This window comes from Apteryx rowi, unplaced genomic scaffold (genome assembly GCF_003343035.1).
Source record: "Apteryx rowi isolate R43461 unplaced genomic scaffold, aptRow1 scaffold_31, whole genome shotgun sequence".
NCBI classification, from domain to species: Eukaryota; Metazoa; Chordata; class Aves; order Apterygiformes; family Apterygidae; genus Apteryx; species Apteryx rowi.
The window spans coordinates 529,843-557,380 of NW_020449530.1; the positions used below are offsets into that span (position 1 = coordinate 529,843).

The window sequence follows — 27,538 nt, forward strand, 5'->3', positions numbered from 1 at the left end:
AGAAAGTCAGGGCCAGGGGCACACATGAAAGTACATTGTGGGGATAATGGTCCAGAATTTTTGAATCTGTGAACAAGATAAAGTTATTTCCGAGTATCAGTATGACATTTTAATACCTGTGAAGGACCTAAATTCACTAGCCTGATTTTGGATATACCATAGTACATCTATACATTATAAATTATGGTATAATTACTATATACCTACTAGGGCACTCGGGTTTCCACCAAAGAACAGATTTCTTGAGTATACATTATTCTGTCTCTTCTCTTTTATATTCTGCATATCACTTTTTTGGCATTTGACACTTTAAAAAGCAATTATTGTCTTGTCATCAAAGTAGTAGTAAATCATATGACTTTTTTATATCTCTCCACAATGTATTGCAGAAGCTGAACACAAAATAATTGAGATTAATGTGCTTAAACAACTCAACTCTAGGAACAAAAAAGAAGAAATAGAGGTTTAACAAGGAAAAATATTGTAGGACTATATATATGCTTGAATAGCCAATCACTACAATTTAAATAAAAAAATTATTTCATGGAAAMAAAGGATGTTTGTCTTAGGCTTAATTGCCTGGCCACAAAAGCTGATCAGATAAATTTTCCATTGGTGTAACTCAGTGCAGCGTGGCTGTCATGTTCCCAGTTTACATTAACTGCAAAATGCCTTGTGTTCCTTCTCCTCCTACCAGTTAGACTTGGCAGTTTGGAGRTTTCTGTGTCAGGGCAGTTGCTGGCGTTTAATGAAACTTGATTGTTGTCAGGGCAGTGATGTGCTGCTCAGATTCTAACATATGGCTCCTACAAATATTTTCCTACTTAATCTGTCATAAACCTTATACCTCCAAGGAAATAGGGAAGTGTATTTCAGGAAGGAGGAATGAGTCTAGGGAATGAACTCATCTATTTTCTTACCAAAAGTAAGCAAACTTCTCATAAGCAAGAAATGAGGTATCACTACTGAGCAAACAAACTTTAATATTAAACTTTTGAGCTACGTTAGTCCAAAACTGCAGGGAGGGAGCACTGTTAAAATAGTGAGATGTAGACTTTGAACTGTTTGAAAGAAAAGGGTGGTATAGATTGTTTATGAACTTCTGGGCTTGTCCGTCACTGGGATCCTTTTGGGAAAATGTGTGCCTTTTGCTGTATTTTGCACCACTGTAAAGGCAAATAAGGGGAGAAGAAAACATTCCTAAAAATTACTCTTGAGTCACCTGATATGTGACTTCTGCCACAGTTAGTTATTAATAGCAAGATAATTTCCACATTTTTTAACAGATTTCATAAAGAGGGGGGAAAAAACTATCCCAAGTATTGTGGAGTTTTGTGTTTTGTTTTGTTTTTCGGATTGTTACATTGCTGTGGCTTATAATGGTCACACAAGTAGCTGAAATGTCACAACTGAATTGGTAGGAGGAGCAGGAACTTCTTACACAATGTCTGCAGCTCAAGAAATAATGAGTAACCCCAATCTCAGTGATGTTCATAAGTTAAAGCATTAGTCAGGCTTAGGTGTGGCTGGATATGTTTGTTTTTCACTATTTTTTATTTAACATCTCTAAAACATATGTTTTTATACTGATAAACTCCAACAATTCAAAAATTCTGGAAGCTGTTCAAAAGTGCCAACTAACAGAAGTTCTGAATTTAAAAATGCTTTCATTTATAGAAATCATTGTCCGGAAGAAAGAAATGAGTTGCAGGTAATGTGATTATGGTAAATTCTGAGAGGTCAAGTTTTGGCAAATTTTAAAACTCTGTCTGGCAAGAAAGGTGTCTTTCTGGAATAAATGAGATGAGTTGGTGCCAAGCGTCCGAGTGTTTTCTGCAAAAACCTGAATTCCTCTGACTTCTTGTCCAAGCTCTGTCGAACCAAGTCTCTCTGCGCGTTTTCAGAAACAAAGGATAGACCATGTTGCAAAACAACCTGACCCGGTTCCCGTAACTCCTTCGCCGCCTCCAACACCCGCTCCTGTCCCCGTGGCTGTCCCACTCCCTCCCAGCACACCAGCGCCAATACCCGTTCCTGTGCCCAAAGCGCCAGCAACCATCAGCCGCCAGAGCAGCACGTCGAGCGACAGCGGTGGTGGCAGCGTGGCGCGCGACAGCCAGAGGCACAAGCAACTTCCTGTGGATCGTAAGTTTGTCCAAGACACAAGAAAAAATATTTGTCCTGTTCCTGTGTGTTTTGCTTAATCTTTAAAATCATATGTTTCAGATAAATGTTTATGAAACATTTGGCTTTCAGCCTGAGTCTAAATTATGCAGTTTCTGTGTATAAAGTGTTCTGACCCTCTCTAATCATTGTGGTGAGTGAGGGCAAAAGGCTCCTACAAGTACTTGTCCCAGTTCCAAAACAGAAGTTCATCCTCTCCCTTCATGACTGTTTAGGATCTTTAATCAGTGATATCCAATGTGGCAAATGCCCATGCTGGTAGGCTAATGTACATTTTCCTCCTGGGCTCACTATTGCATTACCGTCTAAATCACTTTTAAAATAAATTTTTACACTTTCATCAATGGTTATCCTTCTTTTGAGGGCATTTACACCATTTTGAAATATGTATTCAAGGCCATAACAAGATTTACAGGTCTAGCTGATGCATAGGAACCATACTGTAAAAATAGTCTCTTAGGAGAATTATTTTATAATCAGATCTCCTTAACTTGATCAAAGCAACAGCAGGTGACAGGCCATTGAGCAAACTCCCATGTCCTCGCCTGAGGAGGACACAAGGACGCACTGCATAGCCCTCTGACTGGCAAAACATGACAATCTGTACCCAGCAGTGTGGAGGTCATGGGAAACATTGCTTACGGCAGTTTGTAAAAAGCATTATGAAACCTGACTGCTGAGGCTCCTACTCTGTATCAATTGAAAGGCAAGAGTTGGCTTAAAAGAACTTACTCTATAAATCAATAATTTTTGCCCTAAATGTTCTTTAAGTAGTGTAATTGCTTACCTTACAACTGGCTTAAACTCATAGGCCAGCATTTGCTATAGCTATTAAAGCAATAGCTATCAATATAAAATAATGAGCTTTTTGCAGTTCAAGAGTTGGCAGCTTTTCCCATCCCCAGCACCTCCGTCTTATCAAAACATCCCAGTTCCATTTGAGGTACGAAATGGGACCGAGCATATTCCTTTCTGCAGAAAGGCTTTCTTCCCCCTGCATGCCTTCTGGAATAAGCACACTTCGGGGTGCAAAATGCAGCCAGTTGAGGCTGTTTTCACATTGCCTGGTGTTAGACAAGCTCTCTCCTAAGCTCTGAATTCAGGTGGGCTGGGACCCTTTTGCACCGGGACCATTTTTGTTTCCTCAACTAACAAATTATTTGGCTGGAAATTATAAATGGAGAAAGCTTCCCAGGAGGAACATGCATCACTGCTGTTTCTTGTAAGAAACAGTAGGGCTGGCTTCTACCTTTGTCCTGTTTTAGGTGGTTTGTTACTTAAATGAAAGCAGAAACCCAAACAGTTTAAAAAGTTGTAGAAAGCAAGAATGAACTTCTTTTTTCCCCCAAAGAAATGATCATTTTAGTTCCATTTAAAATGGACATCGCGTGCTGTAGCAGATGTGTTCACCTAAACCCAAGACTGCCTTCTTTCCATCTGGTAGGGATAGAAAATTTGGGGACCAACCAAGATTCAGGTCAGGGTGTGCAGGGTTGCTGCAGACTAGCAGGTTGCAGCAGGTTGGCTGCATCCCTCAGTTGCCGCTGGCATCCCAGGGCCCGTGTGGGGGCCCACGCACCTTCACCGCGAGCCGTCGCTGAAGAGTTAATGGTCTTTAGGTACCTCACAGTTATCACCAAATAGCTGCCCAAAGACCCACCTGAACCCTGCTGAGAGTATGAAACAGAGAAACTGCTTCAAGCTGAGCATGCATTTTACATATTTACGATAGCATGTCTAAAAAGAGTAAGAATCTCGTATCTAGCAGCTAAATGTTTATCTCCTGATATAGTCATGGTCTAGCTAAAACATAAGTCTTTTCAAATCTGTGTAAATAGAAGGGAGATAGCAATTTTCTTGCTCTCTTCCTGTTTGGGAAATTAACTGGTTCATGCTTTGATAACTGCCTAAAGGCTTTACTCGTGTATATTCCATCCTCAGACCTTCACATATCACTGAGCACGTGTTGTTTTGGCATCTGATTCAGACTCTGAGGAAAAAAATACCAATAGTCTGAATGCCTCAAAAACATTTTATTAGAGATACTTTTCAACCTGGGACTATTTTGTAAAAGAGAAAATAGCTAAAACAAGTATTTTTCTTTTTTTCTGGTGGTGATCTACAAAAAAAAAAAAAAAAGCCTATGCAAAGCTTGTTTTTTATTTATTTATTTTGGTCTAAGTGGCTAGAGATGTAGGTCCTTGTAGAGATTTTGGGAGAGTATAAAAGGAAACTAGAGAATTAAACATTTTTGCCATCTTATGTTTTTTTTCTTGTGAGGTTGTCATTTTCCTTTGTTGTCATCTGTGTAACTGGAGAAAAGAAATGACTTTTGACATCAGAGTCCATCAGAGAAATTGGTGTAGTTACTGCTTGTGTATCAAGTGAGAATATTAAATAAAGCTGGCTAAAAATACCATCCTAAGGAAATCCTGAGACTTTTTGAGGTCACTTAAAGTTCTGTGTCAAAGTATTTTTATAGTAATACCAGAGTTATTGTGGGCAGAGTTTAACTGTGCTAAATTAATCTCTTTTCTGTGCCTGAAAAGATATTTACACCCTTTTGGATCCTGCCTGCTTTTGTGAAATTAATTATTGTTTTGTAATGGGAGGAGAGGGAGTATTTCCTGAGGAAAAAAAAAAAAAGAAGAAGAAGAAGAAGAAGAAAAAAACATAGATTAAGGTTTACAGCAGGGTAAAAGAAACAACCTGGCTTTTCTTTGTTTTGAAGCCCCCTTGAGAATAACTGCTGTGGTGCATGTGTCCCCCCTCTCTCTGCAGGCAGGAAATCCCAGATGGAGGAGGTGCAGGACGAACTCATTCACCGGCTCACCATCGGCCGGAGCGCTGCCCAGAGGAAGTTCCACGTGCCACGACCAAACATCCCCGTAGTTAATATCACTTATGACTCGTCGCCTGAGGACGTCAAAGCGTGGTTGCAGTCCAAAGGATTCAACCCTGTGTAAGTTTGAGAGCAGATGTAAGAAAACATACTAAAATGAGTCTCCTGTATTTGGATGCTGTCTGTCCACTTTTTGAAATCAAACAATTATATATATAATTCCATTATCTCTCTCTCTCTCTCTCTCTCTCTCTCTATATATATATATATATATATATATATTCTTTAAATTTTATATAAAAGCCTCCATTAAAAGGTACTGGTTATGATGCATACTGAATTGCCTTCAAGAGTCCTGTTGCATGAAGTTTTGTCTTGATTTAGTGGCCCTACCTGAGGCAATGTGGGATAACAATGTTCTCTCACTTGGCCGGTGCATTTTTACTTACTCCTGGTCTCTTCTATCATTGTTGTGGCTCCCTAGGACCGTTAACAGCCTCGGCGTGCTGACGGGAGCACAGCTTTTCTCCCTCAATAAGGAGGAACTGAGGACTGTCTGCCCGGAAGGGTCTCGAGTCTACAGCCAAATTACGGTACAGAAATCTGCCCTAGAGGTAGGTATAACCCTTCTTGCTAATTTAATGCCTGCTTGCTGGTAGCTGTGAAATAAGTTTTGTTTGAATCACTGCTTTTGAACCCATAGAAATGAATAGGCCTTTCCGTGGAACAGTTTTTCTCTCGGTGCCCATCATGTCTATACCCCCAGTATTTGGTATTAAGCCATTAAAGCAGCAATCCTAAAAACACGGTGTGGTCTGCTCCTGCTTCTAAGGGAGTTCCATAAAGCTTTAGCAAAAGGGTCTGGTAGTACTTAAGTACTTAAGCTTACAACGTTGTGTCCCGTAATCAGGCTCGTGAGGTTGCAGGAAGCCAAAAAGGGCCTTTGGGGAGAAACTACAGGAGAGAGCGAAATGCCCTTTCTCTTGCTTTGTGCCCTGCCTGGTGCTTGGATGGAGAAGTAGTCCTGGTGCTTTTGGTAGCAATGCTACCACAATAGTTTTGCTCTATTTGTGTAGAGGAGGTCAGATTTCTTAGGCCTCTGAAAATGGTGGAGTGAGCGAGCTGTTGAATTTTGTGGTGTTTTGGGTTTAAAGCTGAGGCACTTTTATTGGCCTGCGTGGAGACATGCTTCCTGCTGTGACACGATGACGTGGCTGGGATCTGGGATCTTTTAGCCATGGCTAAAAGTAGTGTGTTCCCATATTCACTGGTCTGAAGCAGTTTACTTTAACTACAATATTATTGCTCTTTAAACACCTTAAACTTGTATGCAGAGTTGTTGTAGGGAAAATATTTACCAATTTTAAATGAGGAAAATTGCAGTTAAACTGACTTTTTTTTTTTTTAACTTGATGCAGCAAGTGCAGAAACGAACCTAGGTATTGTCTACAGATGAGACTAGCCCAAACAAGAAGCTATAGTCTTCACATTCTGCTTTAAAAAAAACCTTGAAAAAATATAAAAATCTCTCTCTCCCCCCACAAAGCTGGGACTATCTTGCTTAAATGTTTTTAAGCTTCTACTGCCAGGCATATTTTTAAAGAGGAGCTTAGAATGACGTGTATTTTACAATATATCTGATCAGTGTGGATCAGAGAGCATTTCTTTCTATCCCTACTTAAAACTTGTATTATTCCTTTCTTCAAGCCCCATTGAAAGGAGGAAGTGAAAGGAGGGGAGAAATGTTTTATTCTTAGGAYTATATGCCATTATAGAATGGTCCAGTGCAATTCATCATTTTCTAGTGAAGATAAATGTGCGTTCTTCAAATTTTCTAAAATGTCAATGCTCTCATTTAAGTTCCATTAAAAAAAGACCTCTGCCTACTGAGATGCAAGTGTGAAAAAGAAAAAGAGCATTAAAATAGCTTAAACACACGTTTACTTCCATATCATTATTAAGTAGTATGTGTTCTATGGTTTAGAACTTTAAAGTATTTAATTTTTTTCTCTTTCTTAAATAGAATATTTTTTTTACCAGAGTGTTTCAGGATGTGATTAAAAGAACTGTGATCTTTATACCTCTGGGATGCTGACTTAGTGAAGGAGGTCAAGGAAATGAAAATTTTAACACTGCACTGAGAAGAACATTTCCTTTTAAGAGTTCTCTGTCCTGCCAAAGGACCCAGTGTCTCATAGGGTGTTAAATTAACTCTGTGGTTGTTCTGTGCATATATGTGGGTCCCTGCTTACATATCTAAGAAAGCACTCTTGATCTTCATGGTGGAAGTTGGTTTGAAAACCAGAAATGCACCAGATTTGCAGAAGTCTGTCCTTTTTCCCCTCTGTGCTTGCCTCAGGTAGGTCTCCACTCTGCAGGAAACTGAGCAGTCAAAACTTGTGTAATAAATGCTCTGCCAGTGTTAATAAACAGGTACTGAGAGTTTAACAAGAAGGTCACTGGATTTTGTTAGTGAAATGGTAACTGAAATATTTTTTTCTGCTTCGATTATCTGAGTTTTAACTGATTAAATTTAAAATGTGAACAGTTCCCGATTGCATTAGCCCCCAGTCTGCTGCGTTACCATGAACATGAAGAAGCACCTTCCTTTCTGTGTACGTAGTATTTCGAGTCACAGGGTTTTAGAATGAGTGTCCTTATTCAAGAGTATCTAAAAGAGTGAGTACCGTTCACTGATAACAGTGATTTATCTACATGTTACCTAGCAAACATGAGCTTGCTTGTTCCAAATAAGGAGGCATTTTTACTGCTCAAACTAGAAACATTTCCAACAGAAGCTTTTATACACACTCGTACTTGTTGTATCAGCGTCAGGCCTATTGTACAATCGAACATAATTGAATACTTTTATATATAAAAAAGTTTTGGGATTTGCCCACAGTAGTTGTTGTATATGATTAATAGGTGACAAAGTTTCATGAAGTTCTGTAGTCCTGGCATCCTTTATGTAATACTTGTGGTGCCATATTTCAGTAAATGACTCAGGCGTTAAAGTAAAATAGCAACAATGGCCAGAGATAGAATAAACCCCTTTGCTATCTAATATTACAGAACTCCTTGCCTGGTCTTTATTTGCTGTTTCTATTCAGGATTTTCCACAGTATTTCTTGACTCATTTCACTTTTGCAAGCCAGTGAAGGCCCTACCTATCTCTGATTTGGCGCTGTATTCCCAAATACTGACAAACCAGCTCTTCATCGTCTTTTATGCAGCTGCTTTTTTTTTTTTCCTACCTCAGACAGCTGGAATTCAGTAATTTTACCTTTTTAAGGAAAAAATGAGTATGTTACAGTAATTTCAATTGTTTTGCTTTATTTTAATGGCAACTCCATTCAACCTTGAATCAAACCAGAATATAAAACATCAGAGGAAGCAAAACTCCTAATGGCCACTGTATAAACACAACCTAGTAACACACTGTAAATACAGGAAGGTGTTTGGGATTTGCAGCTCTCTGGGCCTGGCCAAGCAAAAAGATAACTGAGGAAAATAGTGTCAAAGACAGCAAAGAGCTGGGCATAGCTGGGGCCAAACACCGCTTCTTCTGTCAGAGGAAATGGTGGTGGTGCGCAGCAGTGTCTCAGGAGGAGGCAAGATGCACATACTTGGTACCAATCAGAGTATCCACCCATGGAACTGTTTTCTGAGATTTTCTGAGAGTTGAAGTTCACCTTGTATGCTGAGTGCAGTGCATTAGAGCAACTTGGCCTATATAGATTTTTTTTTTCCTCATTGCAAAGTGAAATTAATAAAAATCTCCATGATTGTGAGTTTTGTGTACCCATGTCCTCAACTTTTGCTGGTCATTTCAAGCTCTGGTGTTGGAAAGTACTACAGAGGTGCAAGTGTAGAGATGCAATATTCTGAATAACTTCTTCATCTCCAGGATGGAGCACTTCAGGTCCACGTTCCTCTCATCTTCCTGCTCCATCAGTGGGAAGCATGAGCATACATCCGTCTAAGGCTGAGAATGGTTCTTATCTCATATATGCATCCAATTGCCTGGAAGGATAGCTTATTCTCTTTGACATCTAAGTGAATGTAAGGACACAGGTGCAGAAGTGGCCATAATGGGCCATGGCTCTATTTAGAGCTCTTGTGTGACTCTAGGTATCAACTGTGCGATTGTGTCAGCGCTGGCTTCCTCCTGCACCTGCAGCTATGGGTTACTGATACCTCATCATCTGGAAAGAGATAAAGTTTGGTAAATAAATAAGTCCAAAGTCTAGCAGTCTGTTCCAAAAATGTTATTCCCAAGAACAGCCCTAGGCTACTTGGCTACCCTGCACCGTCTCTGAGTAGGATGTGTCTGTTGTGCTGTGCTGCATGATGTATTGCAGTTGGTTTAGTTGACCTGCACTTCAAACTCATCAGTCATGTTGTTATTGATATTAGCAGAAAGGTAAATTGTTTCAGCCTCAGCTGCTCAGTCCTTTGCAGGAAAATATTTCTACATGACCTCTGATAAAGCAAGTTGTTGGGTATCTAGTAATGTTTCTTATGTATGACTTCAGTAATCGGGTGACTGCTGCTCTTGCTCTGTATCTGAAACCAAATGGGCAAGGACAAGATGAATTAAGACAAATAAAAGCACTCTCTTGCCTTCAGTGAGTCACTCGTATCCTGCTCAGTCGTATTCATAATCAACCTCGCTTAGCCTTTCCACTCGGGGAGGAGGAGAGAGAGCAGTAGTAATTTACTTAGGACAATCATCCTATCTTCTTTCCCTGTAAATCTCCAATGTGTCTGCCAGGCAGTGGCATCAGATAATGTGTTGTAATGGATATAATAGGATAAATCTAAATTAAATTTTATGTAATGAGATAAATTTTAAGAATTAAGAATCAATTGAGGCATTCTCTCTATAACTGACCTGAAGTTTGTTTTGCAAATTTCAAAAATAGTTGCTGCTGCTTTATTCAAAGGATACTTCAGTAGATAGTTTTGAAGCTTGTAAAGTTATGTCCCAGCCAAATAACAAGACAGTGGCTATGGATCTTGGTTTATAATCTTCTTGTCTCATTCAAAGGCATGCATGCTTTGGCAAGATCTGCTCTAGTGGGTGGGTATGTGTCCTGGCCTTCGTTTAGGCTGCCAGAGCACTCTGTTTGCAGCTAGCTCAGCAGACCTTTACTATAGCTTTTCATCCTAAAATGTAAAATAAAACTTTATTGTTACAATACTGTTTCTCAGGCAACACCATTGGGTCAGTGCTAAAATGATTCAATTCATATTGCTGTGTTCTAAGTTTGAAATCCCTGTGTCTGGGCAGCCAATGCATGACGACATCTTCTGTAATGCAGAATACCAATGTTAGGTGTCTGAATCCTTACCTAGGCCTTGGCTCTGCAGACCCTCAAGCAGACATTAAATTTGTGTSTCTGTAAATCTGAAACCACCAAGGCTTTATGTGCTTCAACTTCTAACTACAATTGCCCTGATTTTAAAGTATTCAAGGGTGGAATCCTAACAAACTTGGTGGATTTTAACCCTGTATTTACTGAGGCAACATTTCACTCCATAAAAATCCAGCATTTCTAGGGACGTGTGCAAGAAGTAAAGATCCTCAGTAGTGTTAAAAGCCAAGATGACATTTTTAATAGTCTGCAGACTCTTTTCTGGTCAGTGGTCAAAAATAGTGTAAACCTTTCCTATTCCAAATGTTATTTAACATGTTGTTGTTAATGCATTTTCAGTTGTGGTGCTTCAAAGTGATTAAACTTGTTCAAGCATCTCTTTTAATAAAATGTTGTTAGAGAATCTTCATCTTGTGTCACAACCACAAGATAACTCCTGTTCTGTTTTATTCATTTATAGGCTAACAGTGGTAGTTCAGAACTGCAAGAAATTATGCGAAGACGACAAGAAAAAATCAGTGCAGCTGCCACAGATTCAGGAGTGGAGTCCTTTGATGAAGCAAGCAGCCACTAAATGTCTTTCCTCTTTTCTTTAGGTCCATTGTTCCTAACATTATACCATCATGCTTTGCTTTAGGAAGCAGTGAAGGAGTCTTATTACCTTGTAAACATGACTAATCACCATAAAGAAAATTTACAGTTAGTTTTCACAGAAACAGGTGTTGTTGACTTCTCATGATTCAAAATGAGTAGATGAGAAATGCAGTGAAAGTTTCTGACAGCTGAAAATATTGGCACTTGAATCGCTTACACCTAAAGAAAAGTCTTGGCTTTATGGAAGTAACCATTCCATGATAGATAAACTGAAACATGTCTTTGTTTTGGATTCATCCTAGTGAAGCTGAGCCAGCAATAAAAAGCATTTGAACTCTTCAGTAATGATAAGATTTTGAATTCCATCTCCTGCTGTAGTTTGCAATTCTGTCTTTTTGGCTCAGGCTTTGTTATCTTGCGTTCATCTACAGGATGTTTAGTTAAGTCGTCGGTGCCAGCAATCAAAGAGGAAAAGTTTAGGGAATGAACAGCAGCCCCASTGTAGATTGAATCTTTCTTGCACCGCTCTTGACATATTTTATTACTAATGATGCTGTTTATGGCAAAATAATACTCTATACTTTTATTTTATCAATGCTTCACTCATGATGAACCATAATATTACACAGCAAGGAATAAATAGAAAATAGTAACACAAGTCAGCTGAAAGAGGTGATCAGATATGCTGTAGGTAGCCATGAAAGAATTTGCAGTACTTTTTTTTTTTTTAATCTATAGACTTGCATTTTTTGTTTGTAACTTAACCTGTCAAAAGAACAGTGTATAATCTAGACTTCTTCCTGTGTTGATCCCACATGTCAATTTTTYTGTATGTAAAAAGTTATTATTGTTCCTTACAGACTTAATGTTTTGAAAAAGTGGATTCCTGGAAGCAAAAGGGGGAGAAAAGGAACATCCCTTCCAGCAGATATTATCTTTGAAGATACAGTGATTTTTTTTGTCACAAAAATGTTTGTTGTTTCACACGGTCTTGTGATTTTATATATAATATATGTATTATATATAATATATAATATCACTTAATTTAGACATTTAATCATCTAGTTTGATTAAGTTTCATAGTGCCTTTTTCACATGAATCAGCTTAAAGTCTGCAATAAACAGTATTTCATGTCTGTTAAATTGTTGTATCTTTGTGACTACAAAGATGGTATTGAAATAAGAAAGTGTTCTTGATTTTTGCCATTAGTTTGCTCTTCCTCTGCGTACAAGGGAAAAAAAATCATATTCATTTTTCATAAAAGAAAAATTCCAATCTTAATAAAGGTGTTTAGTGCCATTCATTGTAAATGTCCTTACAAATACTGCTGTGTGTTGGTTATGTGTCTATATATATATATACATATGTATATTTTTACATTTAATATATCTTCTTTATGCCTGTTAAAAGTACATAGGTACTACATCTGTCATTTAAATGTAGTCTTTCCAGAATTGGATCAGGAAGCGAAGAACCCCCAAACTGAAGTCTGCAAGCACCATAGCAATGACCAAGAAATGGATTTTTGTCTTACCCAGTTGAAGAAACAATTATTCTTGATTGCCTTCTCCCTATACGAAACATTTTAACCAGAACATCTTTATGATAACTGCATCTGGTCAACCTATATACATAGCTTTATGGGATAAAATTGTCAATCTCCCCGGGTGTCCTRTCATCAAAGGTCAAGTCCAGTCCTCCAAAGACTTGAACTATTCTGTGATTCAAATTTAAAATTTTCTCTTCCTCATCCTCTTTAATAAGTGTCTGTACTTAGCCCCAAAAGTGTTCGCTGTACAGCAAGGTGCCCTGTGCTTGGTGATGAATGACTAACAAAATAAAGCAAGATCTGAAGCTGTTTCTACACAGATGCTACTTTACTTGTAAATACAGAAGGAGTAAACCTCTTAAAAGGTCTTTGAGACTAACATTTAAAAATTTTTAATCCACATTTTCATGTGGAAAGTGTGTCTGATACTGGAAAAGGCGTTGTGGTGGTTACTTGCACCTCTGTTCCCTTGATAATGGTCAAAATAAACCCTATTTTCATATTCTCTGCAGGTTTATCCTGGCATTCAACATACATTTGCTTTTGCCCAGAAGGAGGAATTGGCTCTGAGACTCTTTCTGTTTGCTGCTCTTGCCAGAAGCACCATATTTTGTCCCTGAGAGGGAAGAGGCAGCTTCACAACTTGTTTTGAAGCTGCGCTCCTGTATTACTGTTAACTGGTGTGGGAAGAACCAGACAAGTTTGAATGGGGTCAGCATGGTCAGAGGCATCTTTGGAGATACCTGGGAGGGAAATAGGCCATCCCTTCCATGTACTTTAATGATAAGCAGAATAACCTGTCTATTTTTGTTGTTTTTTGTGGGGTTTTTTTTTTTTAGTTAACTAGTAATGACTTATTATTGCAGTGTAGCCAGAAGTTGCACTTTACCCTTTAACTGTGCTAAATTAGACAGCATGATTTCTGTGTAACAGTCTGTGAAATCTAAGTGTTATTAAGGCACTCATTTTCCCTTTTGTGTACAAATTACCTTGGTGATTTAAGGCACACTGGAGAGCTTCTTYCCTCCACCTGAAAAGTCTTTGAGTTTTCAGCTTGCTGGCAATTACCAGAAATCAAAAGGAAATTTAATTTTGGGTTAACTAAGTGAAAATAAAATGTTTTTGTTTTTCAGTGTCTTAGATGAAAACAACAATGGTCAAATGCAATATTTCATTCAAAATATTTTCTTTAGGATTTGAGCAGAGAGAGGTTTTTGGGGTTTTTTTACACTAATATTTTAGGAAAATGCAATACATGAGGAGTGTCTTTGAAAAAGAAGCAAAACAATTATTGAAATGTCAATAAAAGTGCCTTTTCAAATGTGGGAAAAAAGGTGGTGTTTGATAACATAATAACTACTTTACTATTTTGCTGTCATTGAGTCTGCATTTTTAGCTGGGGGTGGAGGCAAGTCTTAGCAGCATATGTTCACTCAGCAGTTTTGGGCTTTCTAAGCACATATATTTTAACATTAGCGTGTCACTTCTTTCCACTCCTTTAGTCTGCTGCTTCCCTAGGGACATTAGGGGGAAAGAAAACCACTATGAAACGTCATGCTTAGTTCATAAAAAACACGTCTAGCCTACATTTCCAGTATTGATGCATGGAAAAGGTTAGATACCATCTATCAAGTCAAATGTTAAACAGTGCTTGGCTCAGACAAACTGTGATTTGTGAGATTTTTTTAATGTACTTTTATTGCTCCAAAATCATTATTGCTTTATTGTGTTATATAAAACACAATAGGTGTTACTTTGGGCCCAGAAAATAAGTGCAGAGCAGCACAGTATTCTTGTGTGCAGGCATCAATGGTTGATTTGGAAGCATCTGAAAAGATGTGATATTCTGAAATGTGTTGAGCTGCCAGTGACTCTTAAGCATATTCATCGGTGTTTGTGAAACTATTACACTGTCCTTGGAAATGCTTTGCTGGACAGTAACTTTAGTACTTCACTAATTTAGCTAAGGGAACAAATAGAAACCCAATAAAAACTAATATGATGTGGATTAAGCATTTCTTTTTTTCTCGTTGTTGTTGTTGTTGTTGTTGTTGAGAGTGAAGGCATTTTGACTTTGCAGTTTTCAGGATGTGCAGAAGCAAGAGGCAGTCTGTATACCTGCACCTATGTTCAAGCAAGTGTCTCCACTAATTTTTCTGGGCTGCTTCTCAAGAATAAGGGGAATGTGACTGTTAACAGAGACCCATGCTTCTGGCCAACTTACCATTTTATTAGCAGCCTCATTTTTCCAGGATATTTTCCTCATCTGTGAAGTTGGTGTAATGTTAAAAACAAGAAACAAGCAGACTGGTCTGAGGATTGAGCCTGAAGCATCAAGACAGTATCTGAGACACCACGTTTCTGTGCTCGGCCTCCCACCACTGTCGAAACAGTGGAGTTATCTATGTGGGATGCATCCATGAGGAAATTTGTAAGTGTGCATTGTTACTGCACAAACAGGTTGAATCTTTATTGCTATTATGTTGCATTGCAGCTAATGCATGCCTGCTTGCCTGCGTGCCTTTGGCTCTTCAGTGTCTGTCTTCAGCTTCTCTGTAGTTACATGTTTGGGTAAAGGTTGCAACTTTGGCCTTCTACTACACTAGTATTCTGATCAAAACTAGTAGTGGGATATTAATGTTTGTGCTTCTACTTCTTGATAACATTTGTAAATTAAGAAAGGAGGAGATCAAAGAAAACAGAGAGACTTCCTAGACCCTTCCCACTTGCCACTGATGTCTGTCACCGTGAAAGCTCAAAACCCGCTGATCCCATCCATTTCAACAGCGCTAACAATGTTATCTTCTCACAAGAAGTGGCCAAAAGCAACAGGTTTTGCCTGGCTGTGTGAAACCTGTGTTTTCATACGAGCCCTTTAAACAGTTAGATGCGGGCAGAGGGTGGTGTGAGTATGTGGTTGACGAACTTAATGGGGAGGGAAGGGCCATTCTGATGCACAGGATTGTGTGCTGAATATTTGACAAGGGGTGACTTTGCACTGAAAAAGGGAGCACAGAAAAAGCTGTAAAAATGAAATAAAGCACAATTACTTCTTTTCAAACTGTTCTTAATCCTTGTGGGGGGATGCAAGAAAATAGGTCTGAAATGCCAGTTGTGCCGGGGTCACTGCACAGGGCACGTTAGAAGAGACAACACTTTTACATACAGATCTGACAACTTCACTCTTCTAAGACGTGTCCTTAAGTTTACCTGTTTGTTCCTCCTCTGTAAACACGCACAGTGTCAGGCAATAATGAGAAAAACCTTCTCTAGTTTAGATAAATGGTCCCTCAGTGCGCAGAGCTGCTTTTACACACAGCTGGCTCTGTAGGTGCTGTAAGCGCAGCACCTCAATATAGAGCGCCTGTGGTATCAGCACAGCAGTAGGAATGAAACTCATCCTTCAAACAATTCATTACAGAAACTGAAAGCTGAGGCAGCTTTACAGATCTGCGATGACTTGAGAGGTCTGCTTTGATGGATCCTAGAAAGCATATCAACATGCAGCATGAATCCAAAGTGCAGGGTTTTTTGGATTGGCTTTCAATATATGTAACAAAGTAAAACTGAAGGTATGACATGCCAGTTCATGCTAAAAGGGTCTGCATGATACTGCTGAAGCACCGTGTCTCCCAGAATCTTTTATTGCTTTAGATACATCTTTAAAGCCCTCTAGGAAAGATTTCCATTGCCACCTCAACACACAGTTATGCAGTTTCACATATGCGGGAGGAAAAGAATTTTTTTGAATTTTTTCATTATTACTAATTTTGTGATGAAGTAACTATTAAAGGAAAAACCTGCTGTTAACCTACTAGTTGAATAATTTTTTGTCCTGTATTCAAAAGCTGCCTAGTATGTTCAGGCTATCAAGGCAGTATCATTTGCAACAGTACCATTTTAGCATCTTTGCAGTAATCTAGTAGCATGTCACGACCAGGCAATGATTTGTTACAGCCAGCTCACACTGTGATGTTTTGCGTGCGTATGAATGTTTTACAAGTAACCTGGTTACTCTGTTCTATGCTAGCAATGGGCAATGGACAGCAGTTGGAGGAGGCAGTGGACGAGAAATCAAGAAATTTTGTTTTTTTCTGCTAGAAGTTCTCTAGAGGGGGTGGACACCTTTTCTCAGTAAACACATAACAACACTCTGAAATACAAACAAAAAAAGGACAAACACAAGGGCTGAACGGTCAACTGTACTTATGCACTTCTGGCTTCTGTTCAAATTAGACCAGGCAAACCTTTCTCATTTCTACTGCAATGGCAAGCACTCCAGCCTGGGCACACAGGTGAAATAGCGGCAAACCATGTGCTATTGAGGCCTTTCTTGTTAGTAATCTACCCACTAAAGACAGGGCTATCTGCCCATTTGTATCAGCTCTATGAATCTTATTTAGAGGAATGGTAGCTATGCTTTAAGTCTAGGCAAAGTGGAAGTAATATTAGATTTATGGAAAGTGTGAGGAGTGGGTGAAGCCAGGAGATGAGAGCTTGGCCGGTGGTATGCACTGAGCAGGAGTTGGGGGGAAAATTCATATCATACCTGCTTAAGAAGAGGTAGAGTCTTGGTTTTTTAATACCGTCACAAGGACCTGTTTTGGGTTTTTTTGGCAGGGGGCGGGGGGGCAAGGCTAGGCTGAACCTACACAGTTTTGCATAGCATACAGGGAACAGTTTAAAGGAGGTTTTTTCATTGTAACTGATTCTGTGATGAAGTAGCTATTAAATATGCACCTGATGGTGGAATAATTTTTTGAAAAAAAGATATTGAACACCATCTGAAGGAGGTGATCGGGCTCCATGGAAGTAGCTGAGCTGCTGAGCTCTGCCCTGGCAGCTGGCCAGCTGACAGCGGGCCCCGGGAGTGGACGGAGAGCATGCGCGGGGGGGCATTGCTGTTGGGCTGACAGTGACAGCTTCACAGGTAAGCAATCCAGTGTGTTTACTTTCAGTTCAAGTTTGCTTTGTTTACATTGAGTACCATTGCCGCTAACTTCCAAGGAGGTGACACAAAGCAACAGGTTACAAAATGCCATCAACATCCATTCTGATAGCATCCAGGTCACAATACACAATGATGTACCAGAATTATACAAAGACCAAAAAATATATATATAGCTAGTTATTCTGACTAGAACGGAAACCGACAGCAAAAAAGGAAAGAGCCCCCTGCCCTGACCCCAAAGTCCCTGCAGGAATCCAGACCGACGCTTTGGCAGCCTTGTAGCAATAAAGCGATAACCCTCCCTTCACATGCCAAAAACCTGGTCTCCAGAACATCGAGAATTCCTGGCTTGCAGAAATAGTTGCAACCGTTAAAGCACATATTTTTGTTTCCCCAACCTGAATCAGCKTCACATTTTTTTACACAGGGTTAATACATATTAAAAATAATAACCATTGAGGGGTATAGGCACCATAGACGGCTCAGACAGTTAAATGCTATAGTAATGGAGTCAAAGATATTTCAGCTTCAGACTCATCTGCACTTTGATTAGCTTTATCTAAAAAAAATTAACCTGATCAATGGCATTACTGAAAAAGCTGGAGAAAAGAACCATCCCACTGCTTAAATAGTAGTAGCACAGTCCAGAACCAAAACAACCGCATTTCTCAACATAGGCTGCCCACTCTAGCTTTAGGCTTCATGGTTTGGATTTCTGACCATTAATCAGTTCCTGGGGTCCTGCATTTTCCCCCACTCCCCCAAGTACAGAATGTCAGTGCTGCAGGAAACAGTAAAAATCAGTGTATCTAGCACCCTCCCCCCCATTTTCTCTTCACAATCTCCAGATTTCTTCATGTATATTCATGCCTCGCTATTCACTAATGAGGTATTATTAGATACTAACAATGCCTGCTCTCCTATGGACTTCTTTAGCACAGACTGGTGACACAGGCAGAAAGCTCTTCAAAGCTCTTCATTCAGCCATTAAAAAAATATTGCACTTGCTTTAACCTTAAGCCCAACCTGCACAGAAAAAAAGATCAACCAAAAGTACCAGACAAAAAAAAAAAAAAACCACACTCTGGAGCAATCTATTTTATGCATGTAGTATAGTGTCTTTTCCTTCATGTTATTTAGTCGAATTTGGTCCAGTAGTTAAAAAAAATGTTCAGAAATTAAACAGTTCAAAAGACACCGCAGGCTCTTTAAGGCTTTGTCTCCCCAGTGCTTCTAAAAGTTAAAGTTTCTTTCTTTCATTGTCCGCGTACTGCAAAGCAGTGGTCTCTCATGGCAGAACAAGTGGCAGTTCAAACCATCAAAAGAAAAAAATTTCAGAAGCAAGGGAAGATGGGTGTGCTTCATGGTCTCACCTGGAACAGAACAAACAGCATGGAGATGATAAATAAGGAAATAAAGTCTTTAGCATTTATTTTTACCAGACATGCACACAGGATGGGACTACAGCCCATCAGTGCAATCAGGCTCTGGGATTCGGGTTAGACAGTAAACTACCTAGACATCGGGAAAACTGAGGCATGTGCAAAGTTGTGGGTCATTTTCTGGGCAGGGAAATGAAGTCCACAGAGGCTAGCAAAGGTGCATAACACCATATTAACAGCGCAGGGGCAGCTGCACGTACCCAGAGCCTGGCTCTCTACAAGCTATCTGAGAAGCCAGTTGGCCTTAGAAGTGTGCTGGTGCCTGCTTCACCCCACAGTCAATGTTAGGCTTGTGGCTTGTTACTGCCACCTAACGAACTAAAGCTTATCGCTCAAGCAGCAGTAACTGGCTGCTTGTGCACGCACAGTTTATCCTCGCTGGGTAAGGAAAAGTGTTTGCTTACATGAGCTAGACAGGAGACTGCAACCCGCTTTCCTGGTGGTTTAGAGCAGTGTGTTTGACTTTGCAGTTGGGGATTGGGCCAGGCTAGTTGCATGTGCACGTGTCAGTCACTGAAGCTCAGCAGTTAAGCACTTTTTTTTTTTTTTTTTTTTTTTTTTTAATTGCTAACACTAATACCAATTTGAGACCTAGCTTGTTCCCTGGTTTTAGCCTAAAAAATTATATATATATATATATATATATATATATATATATATATATATTTATTCCCTAGTGTTTTATGTCAGAGCTTTTTGGTTGCTATCTGGCTCTTCAGCAGGCTCTCTTGACATGAAAGCAGTGTTGGGAGCCCCTCCTAGAAATCTCTGTTGGCCTTGCTAACTTGGCAGTTGGCAGGCAACTTGACAATGACTGAACATATCAAGCCCTCTTCCCGATCCCTTTAAACTCTGCAAAGTGCGTTAGAACAATTGATAGGAATTGTTGATGGCTTCTTTCAGGATTCTTTTTTTCTCTGAACAATTAGTGAGCTAATAAAGTTACCACAGGATGTATGATGGATTATTTAATGCAAGAAGCTAAAGGGATTTATATATATATTTATATATATATTTATATATATACACACACACACACACACAAAATCTCAATCCCGCTCGCTTGCGTGCTCTCTCTCTCTCTCTCTCGCTCTCTCGCTCTCTCTCTCTCTCTCTCCCCCCGTGAAAATGACCTCAGAGGGGAATGAGGTACAGAAAAAGCTCCAAACCCCAAGCAGAGCTCCTGGAGCATGAGGAACAAACATCAGTTACATTGTTTGCTACCTTGCTACAAAGCAGCCAAGCTGATAAACTGTAAGGACTATGCAAGGACAGGTTTGCTTGACTTACCACCTGTCATTCTGAACTAGGACTTGCTGACATTCTCATATATGACATCGCTGATACAGAATTGCTGCTTCTTCTTTTGCCACATCAATTGCACACAATGGTGAATAAAAATGTATTGTTCCTGGAAGAAAGGACCACACAAAAGGGGTTTTTGCACCTCAGAAAGCATGACAAAAATCCAAACAGTGAAACAGTTTGCTAGTTCATAGTAACGGTCTGCATAATTTCTCTGTACTTCTCTCCTCAGCCCCCTGCAACACATAGTGAAATGTCTACTCCCAAAGTAATAGCACTTAATTATTACAGAGAGCTGTGGAACCATTAAATTCACCTGAACTAGCCTGGCATTGTAATAAGTTATTAATAACCTGAATGATGGTGAGTGATGAATCAACACTGCAGTTGCAGTGTAGGCTGAATTGATACCATCTGACTGGAAGTTGAAGCTAGACTACTTGAGATTAGCATGAAGAGTATTACCAATAATTATGACTAACCAACAAAACAGTCTCTCTATTCATAGCTTCTCCTGTTAGTGGCAAATTTAAATTCATAACTAGATATACTCTTAAATCACAACTATGCAGCGAGAAAAGTGCTGTATCCATATTTATAAGTTGACTTGCTAGTAACCTTGCTTGCATTTAGAAACAATAGTTGTTATCATCATTCATATTGTAATGGAAGCCCCAAGTGCTGGTGGCTTCTGCGCCTGAGTGTCACTGCCACCTAATGACCCCTGTGGCATGGCTGTGCAGGGGAGAAAAAGAGGAATGAGTCTGCATTTGTGGGTTTGCATATTTATTTGGCAGAGAAAAGAGGCTGATGTGATGAAATGCTGCCACGGCAGTGGGGAGACCCCAGCTGGCCAAGGGCAGGGGTGGGAGAGCTACAGTGGCCTTGCTGCAGCTGTAGGATGACCATGTCCCGGGCAGCTGGACCAGAGACCACCAAACACTGGCCCCTGACACCAGTCCCAGGCGGGCAAGGAGTGTGCACATCTTAAAAATGAACCTCAGCACCTCTAGAGTGGTAATGCAGTTGTAGCTGAAATAACCCAGGCCATGGGTATTTGTTTCTCTTATGTTCACATAAGGATCTGCCTTTGGATTAAGTTAGTAAACTGGGAAGAAAAGTGGTAGAGTGATGGCGTCTGAGAAAGGCCTTTTTCATTCACAGGCRCTAATAAGTGTTGCTGCAGATTTTCCTTCTCCTGTCCCATGCGTGCTTCTTTGGTCTGGATTAAGTAATCCTTGGCAACAGATTATCTGCCAGACCCAGCCGGCAGACAGTGATGGTGGCACTTGCAGCTGTATGGTGATTACTACTTTATACTGTGTCTAACCAGCTACCAGTATAATGGGCGTGAAACCATTCAGTCGTTAGCAGAGGCACTGGGAATGCTTCAGATGCATAAAAGTTTCTGCTTTGGAAAAAAGAGTTTGTGCATTTTTTTCTATACAAATATTCTGATGATATGAATATTCTCCTGATATTTTCCTTAAAAAAAGAAAAAAACATATCCCATAGATGTGTGGCTAGGGAGAGGTGGAAGGAGGGTGTCTGGCAGACTCAAACACCATTATTTTTTTGTTTTGCTTTGGATATTTATACTGCCATCATGTAACTTAGTTCATGTGCTAGGCCAGATGATCACCTCTTGAACAAGTGTGAATGGCTGTCTAACCCTGATATCGGTCCATGAGTCATTAATTCCTTCAGCAAGTACAATTCTTTTCAAAATGGTCTGAAAACTGCAACTGCTAATCTCCTCTAATGTATTTTTACACTTTCATTTCCTATAAGGTGACAACAACTCATCCCCACTGAAAGACATCAATGAGTTTGTAGATACATTGTCAGGCTCTGACATATGATTACTTATGCAGCAGACTAATAATGTGACACTATTACAATGAAGAAGAAAATTTAATTGTATCTATTCATAGCTATTTTGTCAGGTGGTCAATGGGAACAACATGCTGTTGGACGTGAACATGCTACAGAGAAGCATGAAATAGATATGGTATGTTCTTAATGTTGAAACGAGCTGAAAGGGGCACCTTACCTCTGTCTGTACCATGGACATCCTGTAGGACCGCATGTCAGACACCAGACCTAATACATCTACAAACTCGTGATCACGAATGTGCTGTAAGAGTCGATCCAGGGCTATGAAGGTGCCTGTTCGTCCCACTCCAGCACTGCAACACACACAGACATGACCATCATTTCAGGCTTTCCCGGTGTGGACGCAGAGGAAGATTGGTGGTGCTGCAAAGAGCAGGTRTCTGGCAGCTGAGATAGATAGTCTGATGTATCTAACTTAAGGGCAGACAAGGGGCTGTTTAATTGAGGATATAATGCTGTGCAAGCCTTCATTTTTTGCTTAGACAAAATGAATGGAATGGATGGCTCTGCAATTATTTCACCTTCCTATATTCCTCTTCATCTCGTACGTGCACTCACATGCAGAGTGTGTATGCACCCGCTCATTCACCTTTAGGAGTCTGCTCATCCCAGGTTCACTGCCAGCTCCCATGCACCCTCATACTTCCCTCTTCCCTTCAAAGTGGGGAGAAATCACAAACTACAAGAGCTGTAGCTGTAACTGCAAAAAGACACGCTCTGCAGCGATTATTGTACCCAGGTGTTTGTGACTGAACCTGCAAGGATTTAGCTCCATAGCTCTCTACAAGGGGAATTAATGGCTTGGCAAGGACATGGCACTAGTGGAGCTCATCCTCAGCAGATGGCCTCTTGGGGTTTGGCAGCCAGAAGAGGCTATGCTCTAGTACTTCTGCCCTGGGAGTACCAGATAGAAATAGGCAGCAAGAACTCAGCTGACAAATCTTCATCCCTGCAAAGGGAAGCTTAGTGATTAGAAAAAAAACACACTGGTTTGATTTAGAGTTTCTAGTATGCAAATAATTCTTTACATTGTGATTTCACAAGTAATGTTGAATTCTACGATTTCATTTTGGATGTGTTTTTAGATGTGTTTTTGAATCTCTAAAATGCTGCCCTTATACGAAATGCCAACACAGTATTTACCTGTGGGTAGAAGTGTGCGTCTTAGTGGCAGTTGCTTCTGCTGCCTTCTTGCTTTTTTCAGGAAAGCCATGAAAGAATTTGTGACAAAGTTGCAGCAGCTCAGCTCAACACTGGCGGCCCTGCAGGCAMCCGAAGCCCTGCCTGTCCCTACAACCACTGGCCTCCCCCACCCTGCCCAGCCCAAGTCCCCATTTCAGCCCAGCCCAGGGCCATCAGTCCCTGCCCCATGATGCTGTAGCTTGGTCTAAGATGTACAATAAACTCTAAAAATACCATCTGAAAACATATTTCTTTGCAGGTAGGAGTATCCCAATTAAAAAGAAGATACTACATTTGTTTTCCAGCTCTCTCATGCTTGCTCCTGTTCCTTCCCATAGCAATTAAGGCCAGCAGAGTTATATAAAGGATTTGATTTCACAGACCTGCATATAAATCCCTTCTCTGACTTACTAGCACTTTTCTTGATATTAGGACTCAGACCCAAAACTATATTCCTTAAGAATTCCTCCAATAAGTTAAAGGGGAGGGCTGCATGACTTGCTGCTTTTACAAATGCTGCTTTTGCTTTGCTTCCTAGTAGAACACTTAATGTCATATCTGGAACCAGAAATTATATTGCTATAAAAAACTGTTTTCTGAGAAATAGCTCCCGAAAGCATGCAAAGTGGCTGCAAGAGACAGAAAGTGCCAACCATCACATCAGCAACAGGAAAGACATCACTGGAGGGTGCTGATGTGCTGTGCAGCAACATAACTGTTTATTGCCTCTGAGATGGGTGATGTGGGATAGGCTGACGTTAATCTCCTCAAGCCTAGACCTCCAGTGGGCGTGTGTCATCCTAATATACACATATTCATCCATTGCAACCCTGCTATTTACGTATCTCTGAAAAATCTATTCTGAGTAGCTCTAGCAGTCAGAACCACAAAGAGATTTGAAGTCAATTGAGAGAGCTGCATCAGGAAACAAGCTGGTATGTTGTCATCACCAACACCGCAGCTGCCCCCAGAGCGGCCGAGTAGGCAAGTGTGCTAATAAAAGGCCATATGACGCACAAGAGACAAATCTGTCTGTATATAAAACAAGCTTCCTTCAAGAAAAGAAAAAAAAAACATGCATGTAATCGTTATCATGGGATACTGGGATTACTGCTCGCACAGGGTAGCACTGTTAATATGTCCCATCTGAATGTGCTGAGTGTCAAGCGAGCGGAGGATGCTCTCTGCAGATGCTTCTGCAGGAAAACAACATGCTGCAGCAGGCTGCTATCTGGGTTGTACTCTCCAGGCTGCAAAGGAGTGGTAACAAGAAAGCAAGGGCAGACTTTTAGCTGGTGTAAATCAGTCCAGCCTGCTGATGGACTTACACCAGCCAAAGAGCTGACACTACTGGATAAAGAAATGCTTACGGATGCATCTGTGGATGCAGGCTGAAATCCCAGCCCCACTCTAGTCAAAGGCATTAGTCCTTTTCCCTTAAAAGCAAAGAGGATAATCTCTAGCTAACAGGTGAATCCCAGAATCTCTTCTTCCAATGGTTTTACAAGGTCTTTGACAAGTTATGCCCTTTAATTCACCATTTCCTTGAAGCATTTACCTGCAGTGTATAATTATGGGGCCTTTACTCTTTGCTGACTTCTGTCTGACCACCTGTACAAACTGCAGGATGCTTTCAGCAGCGTTGGTTGTGGGCACACCATGGTCAGGCCAGGCAGTGTAGTTAAAATGCATCACATCTTGCACCTCATCAGCCTAATGGGAAAAGCAGAATGGCAGCATGTTCACAGGAGTTTGGACAGTGCAGTCACACGCAGTCCAACTGAGATCTTTTTCCAAATACAGCCTAAGGAAGTAAAACTGGTCAAAAAGTGGCACAGATCTTACATGGCGTTTGATTAAAAACTGCTGTAATTTTCAGGTTTGGGCTTTCTTCTTCTTTCTATTCCATTCCCTCTCTTTTTCTTTTTCCATTTGCCACTGACAAAGAGCAACACTGTTGGCAAACAAGCAAGACTGGTCTCATGAGAATTTTCCTTTTCAAGTTTCAATGAAAAAGAAAAAAGCAAAAGGGAAGAAAAAAATTGTCTCCCAACACCACCATTTCCAGAGGGAGAAGGAACTTTCTCAAAAAATACCCATTATTGACAAAAGCATTTATCATGCTAAGACCTCTGCTGGCTGTAGCTGAAATAAGATCCTCAACAAAACTCATTTTGGCTTTAAGACTTACAAGAACTCAAAACTTGGGGTGTGGCAGGGATGCCTCATCACCACAGCTTATGGCAAACAATCATTGCTTTTAATTTTGCCATTCGGGGTGAGGCTAAATCCCTCTATTCCAGTAACCTGTCTCTGGTCACTGACAACAGCAGATGCTAAGTCAATTATAACTAAGGGTATAAAAAGTGAGACCAGTATAAAAGACCCTAAAGTTGTCTCCCTGACTTTGGCAATGGGCAGTTTATCTGAACTGCAAACTGCATTTGGACATTGTTTTTAACAGATACCAGCAGCTCAACCTCTGAGTTGATTTCATCACGTTTTCTGCATTCGTACACCCTGGGCACACTTTGGCCTGTGGGAGTAGGACTGAGATCCTGGGCCAATGTCAAAGTGTCAGGGCATTGCTTTTGTCATGTTTCCTCCATATTTCTCCCCTTTGCTACAAGTGCTGAAGCCTACAACTAGCTGATGCAGGAAATAAAGCTGAAAAGAAATGCCTGAAAATCTGAACAGCTTCAATTTGGACATCTCATTCGCTTACATGAATTTCAGTATTTTATAAGTTTGGTCGAGCTTGAAATGTCTTAAGAGTGAACTTGCTGATATCAGAGGATAACAGAATGCAGAGATGAGGTCAAAGACTTGCTTTCACATATGACTATGTGTCATTTTATTTGGTCCTGTATGCAAGTTCTCTAAACTGGCCTGCCAGTTCCTACTGTGTTTTCACATGCTTTACAGAAGAAGCTGCACAGGAAGCTTAGCAGGTTGTGATGGACTGTGCGCCTCTCCCATTTCCTCTTCTTTAATAAGTGAAAGCAGAAAAATGTTCTATTGCAGTAGCAATAGGGCATGCAGAACTAGCTGTGTGGACAACTGTTTTACTCAATGTCCTGTCTGAGACATACACCAAGCCTATGCTACGGATATTGCACAATTGCCCTTTTGAAAAATATTTTCAATTTCTGTATTGATATTTTCAAGTTTTGAACGGTTTATAACACGGGGACAATCACCAATGCCTAGATTAAAAAAAAAAAAGAAAAAGTTGACATGTTCATTGTCACTAATTATCTGCACCACAGAAATGTCCAGAACCCCAGGAGTGCCRGTGTTTCAACCACCATGTGCTTAGCCAGGGTACCATTAACCTCTTCTTGCCTGTTACTGAGAAGCTCATAGAGATGACAATCTTATGGGCAAACGTGTCAAACAATTTTGATGTTTGCCTGTGTGGAACAAGAGCAGGGCCAAAATCTTTCCCTTAGGTGTTTTCCACTGAATGCCAGAGATGGATAAAAGTTAAAGAAAAGTCTGGACCAAAACTGGTCCCACTGCTTTAGTAGAGCAATGCAATACATTTCACTTACATAGCTGATTCGGAAGTTCCTATAAACCCAGTCTGTGTGCTCCTCCTCAGACAGCATCTCCACTGTGATGTCCCCATATGCAATAGGATCTTCTGTAAAAGGCCAATAATGGTCACATTTCACCTGAAAGGGGAAAAAAAAAAATATATATATATATATATACATATATATATAAAACAAGGAATCACAATCAAAAGTATACCAAATCTCAATTTTAGAAATGCTTACAGCATTATTTACTGGACACTTTAGTAAGTGGTAACATTTACTGCAATGACTTCTTCAGCCTCATCATTCTTGCTTGTGCAACTATGGACATGGTTATATATTGTTTTTTTGAAGGGGAACATTACTACAGCAAAGAATGGAAATACATATATTATTTCTAGATTGTTACTTTTCCTAATAGAGTAGGTCTAAAAGTATTCGTTTTACAAAATACAGGAAACAAGAATATACAGAAAAAAAMCCCACAAAAATGTATTTCCAAATGGTCCTATTATAATGTCAAGGAACCTGTAAAGCATAAGATATTGTTTTAAACTTAAAATCTAGAAATATATAAAAATCTACATTCTAGGCACTCTGAGATGACTGCTGAGATAGGAAAAAGTACATCAACCCACCCTGCCCCTGACAAAATATTCATGTCTACTATAC

At 40.1% G+C, this 27,538-nt stretch overlaps 2 protein-coding genes across 3 annotated transcripts in view; one reads left to right on the forward strand and one right to left on the reverse strand.

Annotated features, from left to right (window-relative positions):
- EPS8 (epidermal growth factor receptor pathway substrate 8) overlaps positions 1 to 10,978 on the forward strand; it is a 55,383-nt gene extending 44,405 nt beyond the window's left edge. For both annotated transcript variants that reach the window (XM_026070380.1, XM_026070379.1), the window contains 4 exons: positions 1,905 to 2,145; positions 4,966 to 5,146; positions 5,511 to 5,640; positions 10,865 to 10,978. In XM_026070380.1, the coding sequence (XP_025926165.1) occupies positions 1,905 to 2,145; positions 4,966 to 5,146; positions 5,511 to 5,640; positions 10,865 to 10,978 (666 nt within the window). The remainder of the gene's footprint in view (positions 1 to 1,904; positions 2,146 to 4,965; positions 5,147 to 5,510; positions 5,641 to 10,864) is intronic.
- A 6,503-nt stretch (positions 10,979 to 17,481) lies between these two features.
- The window catches only part of PTPRO (protein tyrosine phosphatase, receptor type O), a 65,530-nt gene continuing 55,473 nt past the window's right edge, over positions 17,482 to 27,538 (reverse strand). Inside the window, exons 22-26 of the mRNA XM_026070369.1 lie at positions 26,879 to 27,001; positions 24,883 to 25,037; positions 22,300 to 22,435; positions 20,232 to 20,352; positions 17,482 to 18,872 (exon numbers count right to left, since the gene is read on the reverse strand). Coding sequence (XP_025926154.1) covers positions 20,248 to 20,352; positions 22,300 to 22,435; positions 24,883 to 25,037; positions 26,879 to 27,001 — 519 coding nt within the window. The 3' untranslated portion in view covers positions 17,482 to 18,872; positions 20,232 to 20,247. The remainder of the gene's footprint in view (positions 18,873 to 20,231; positions 20,353 to 22,299; positions 22,436 to 24,882; positions 25,038 to 26,878; positions 27,002 to 27,538) is intronic.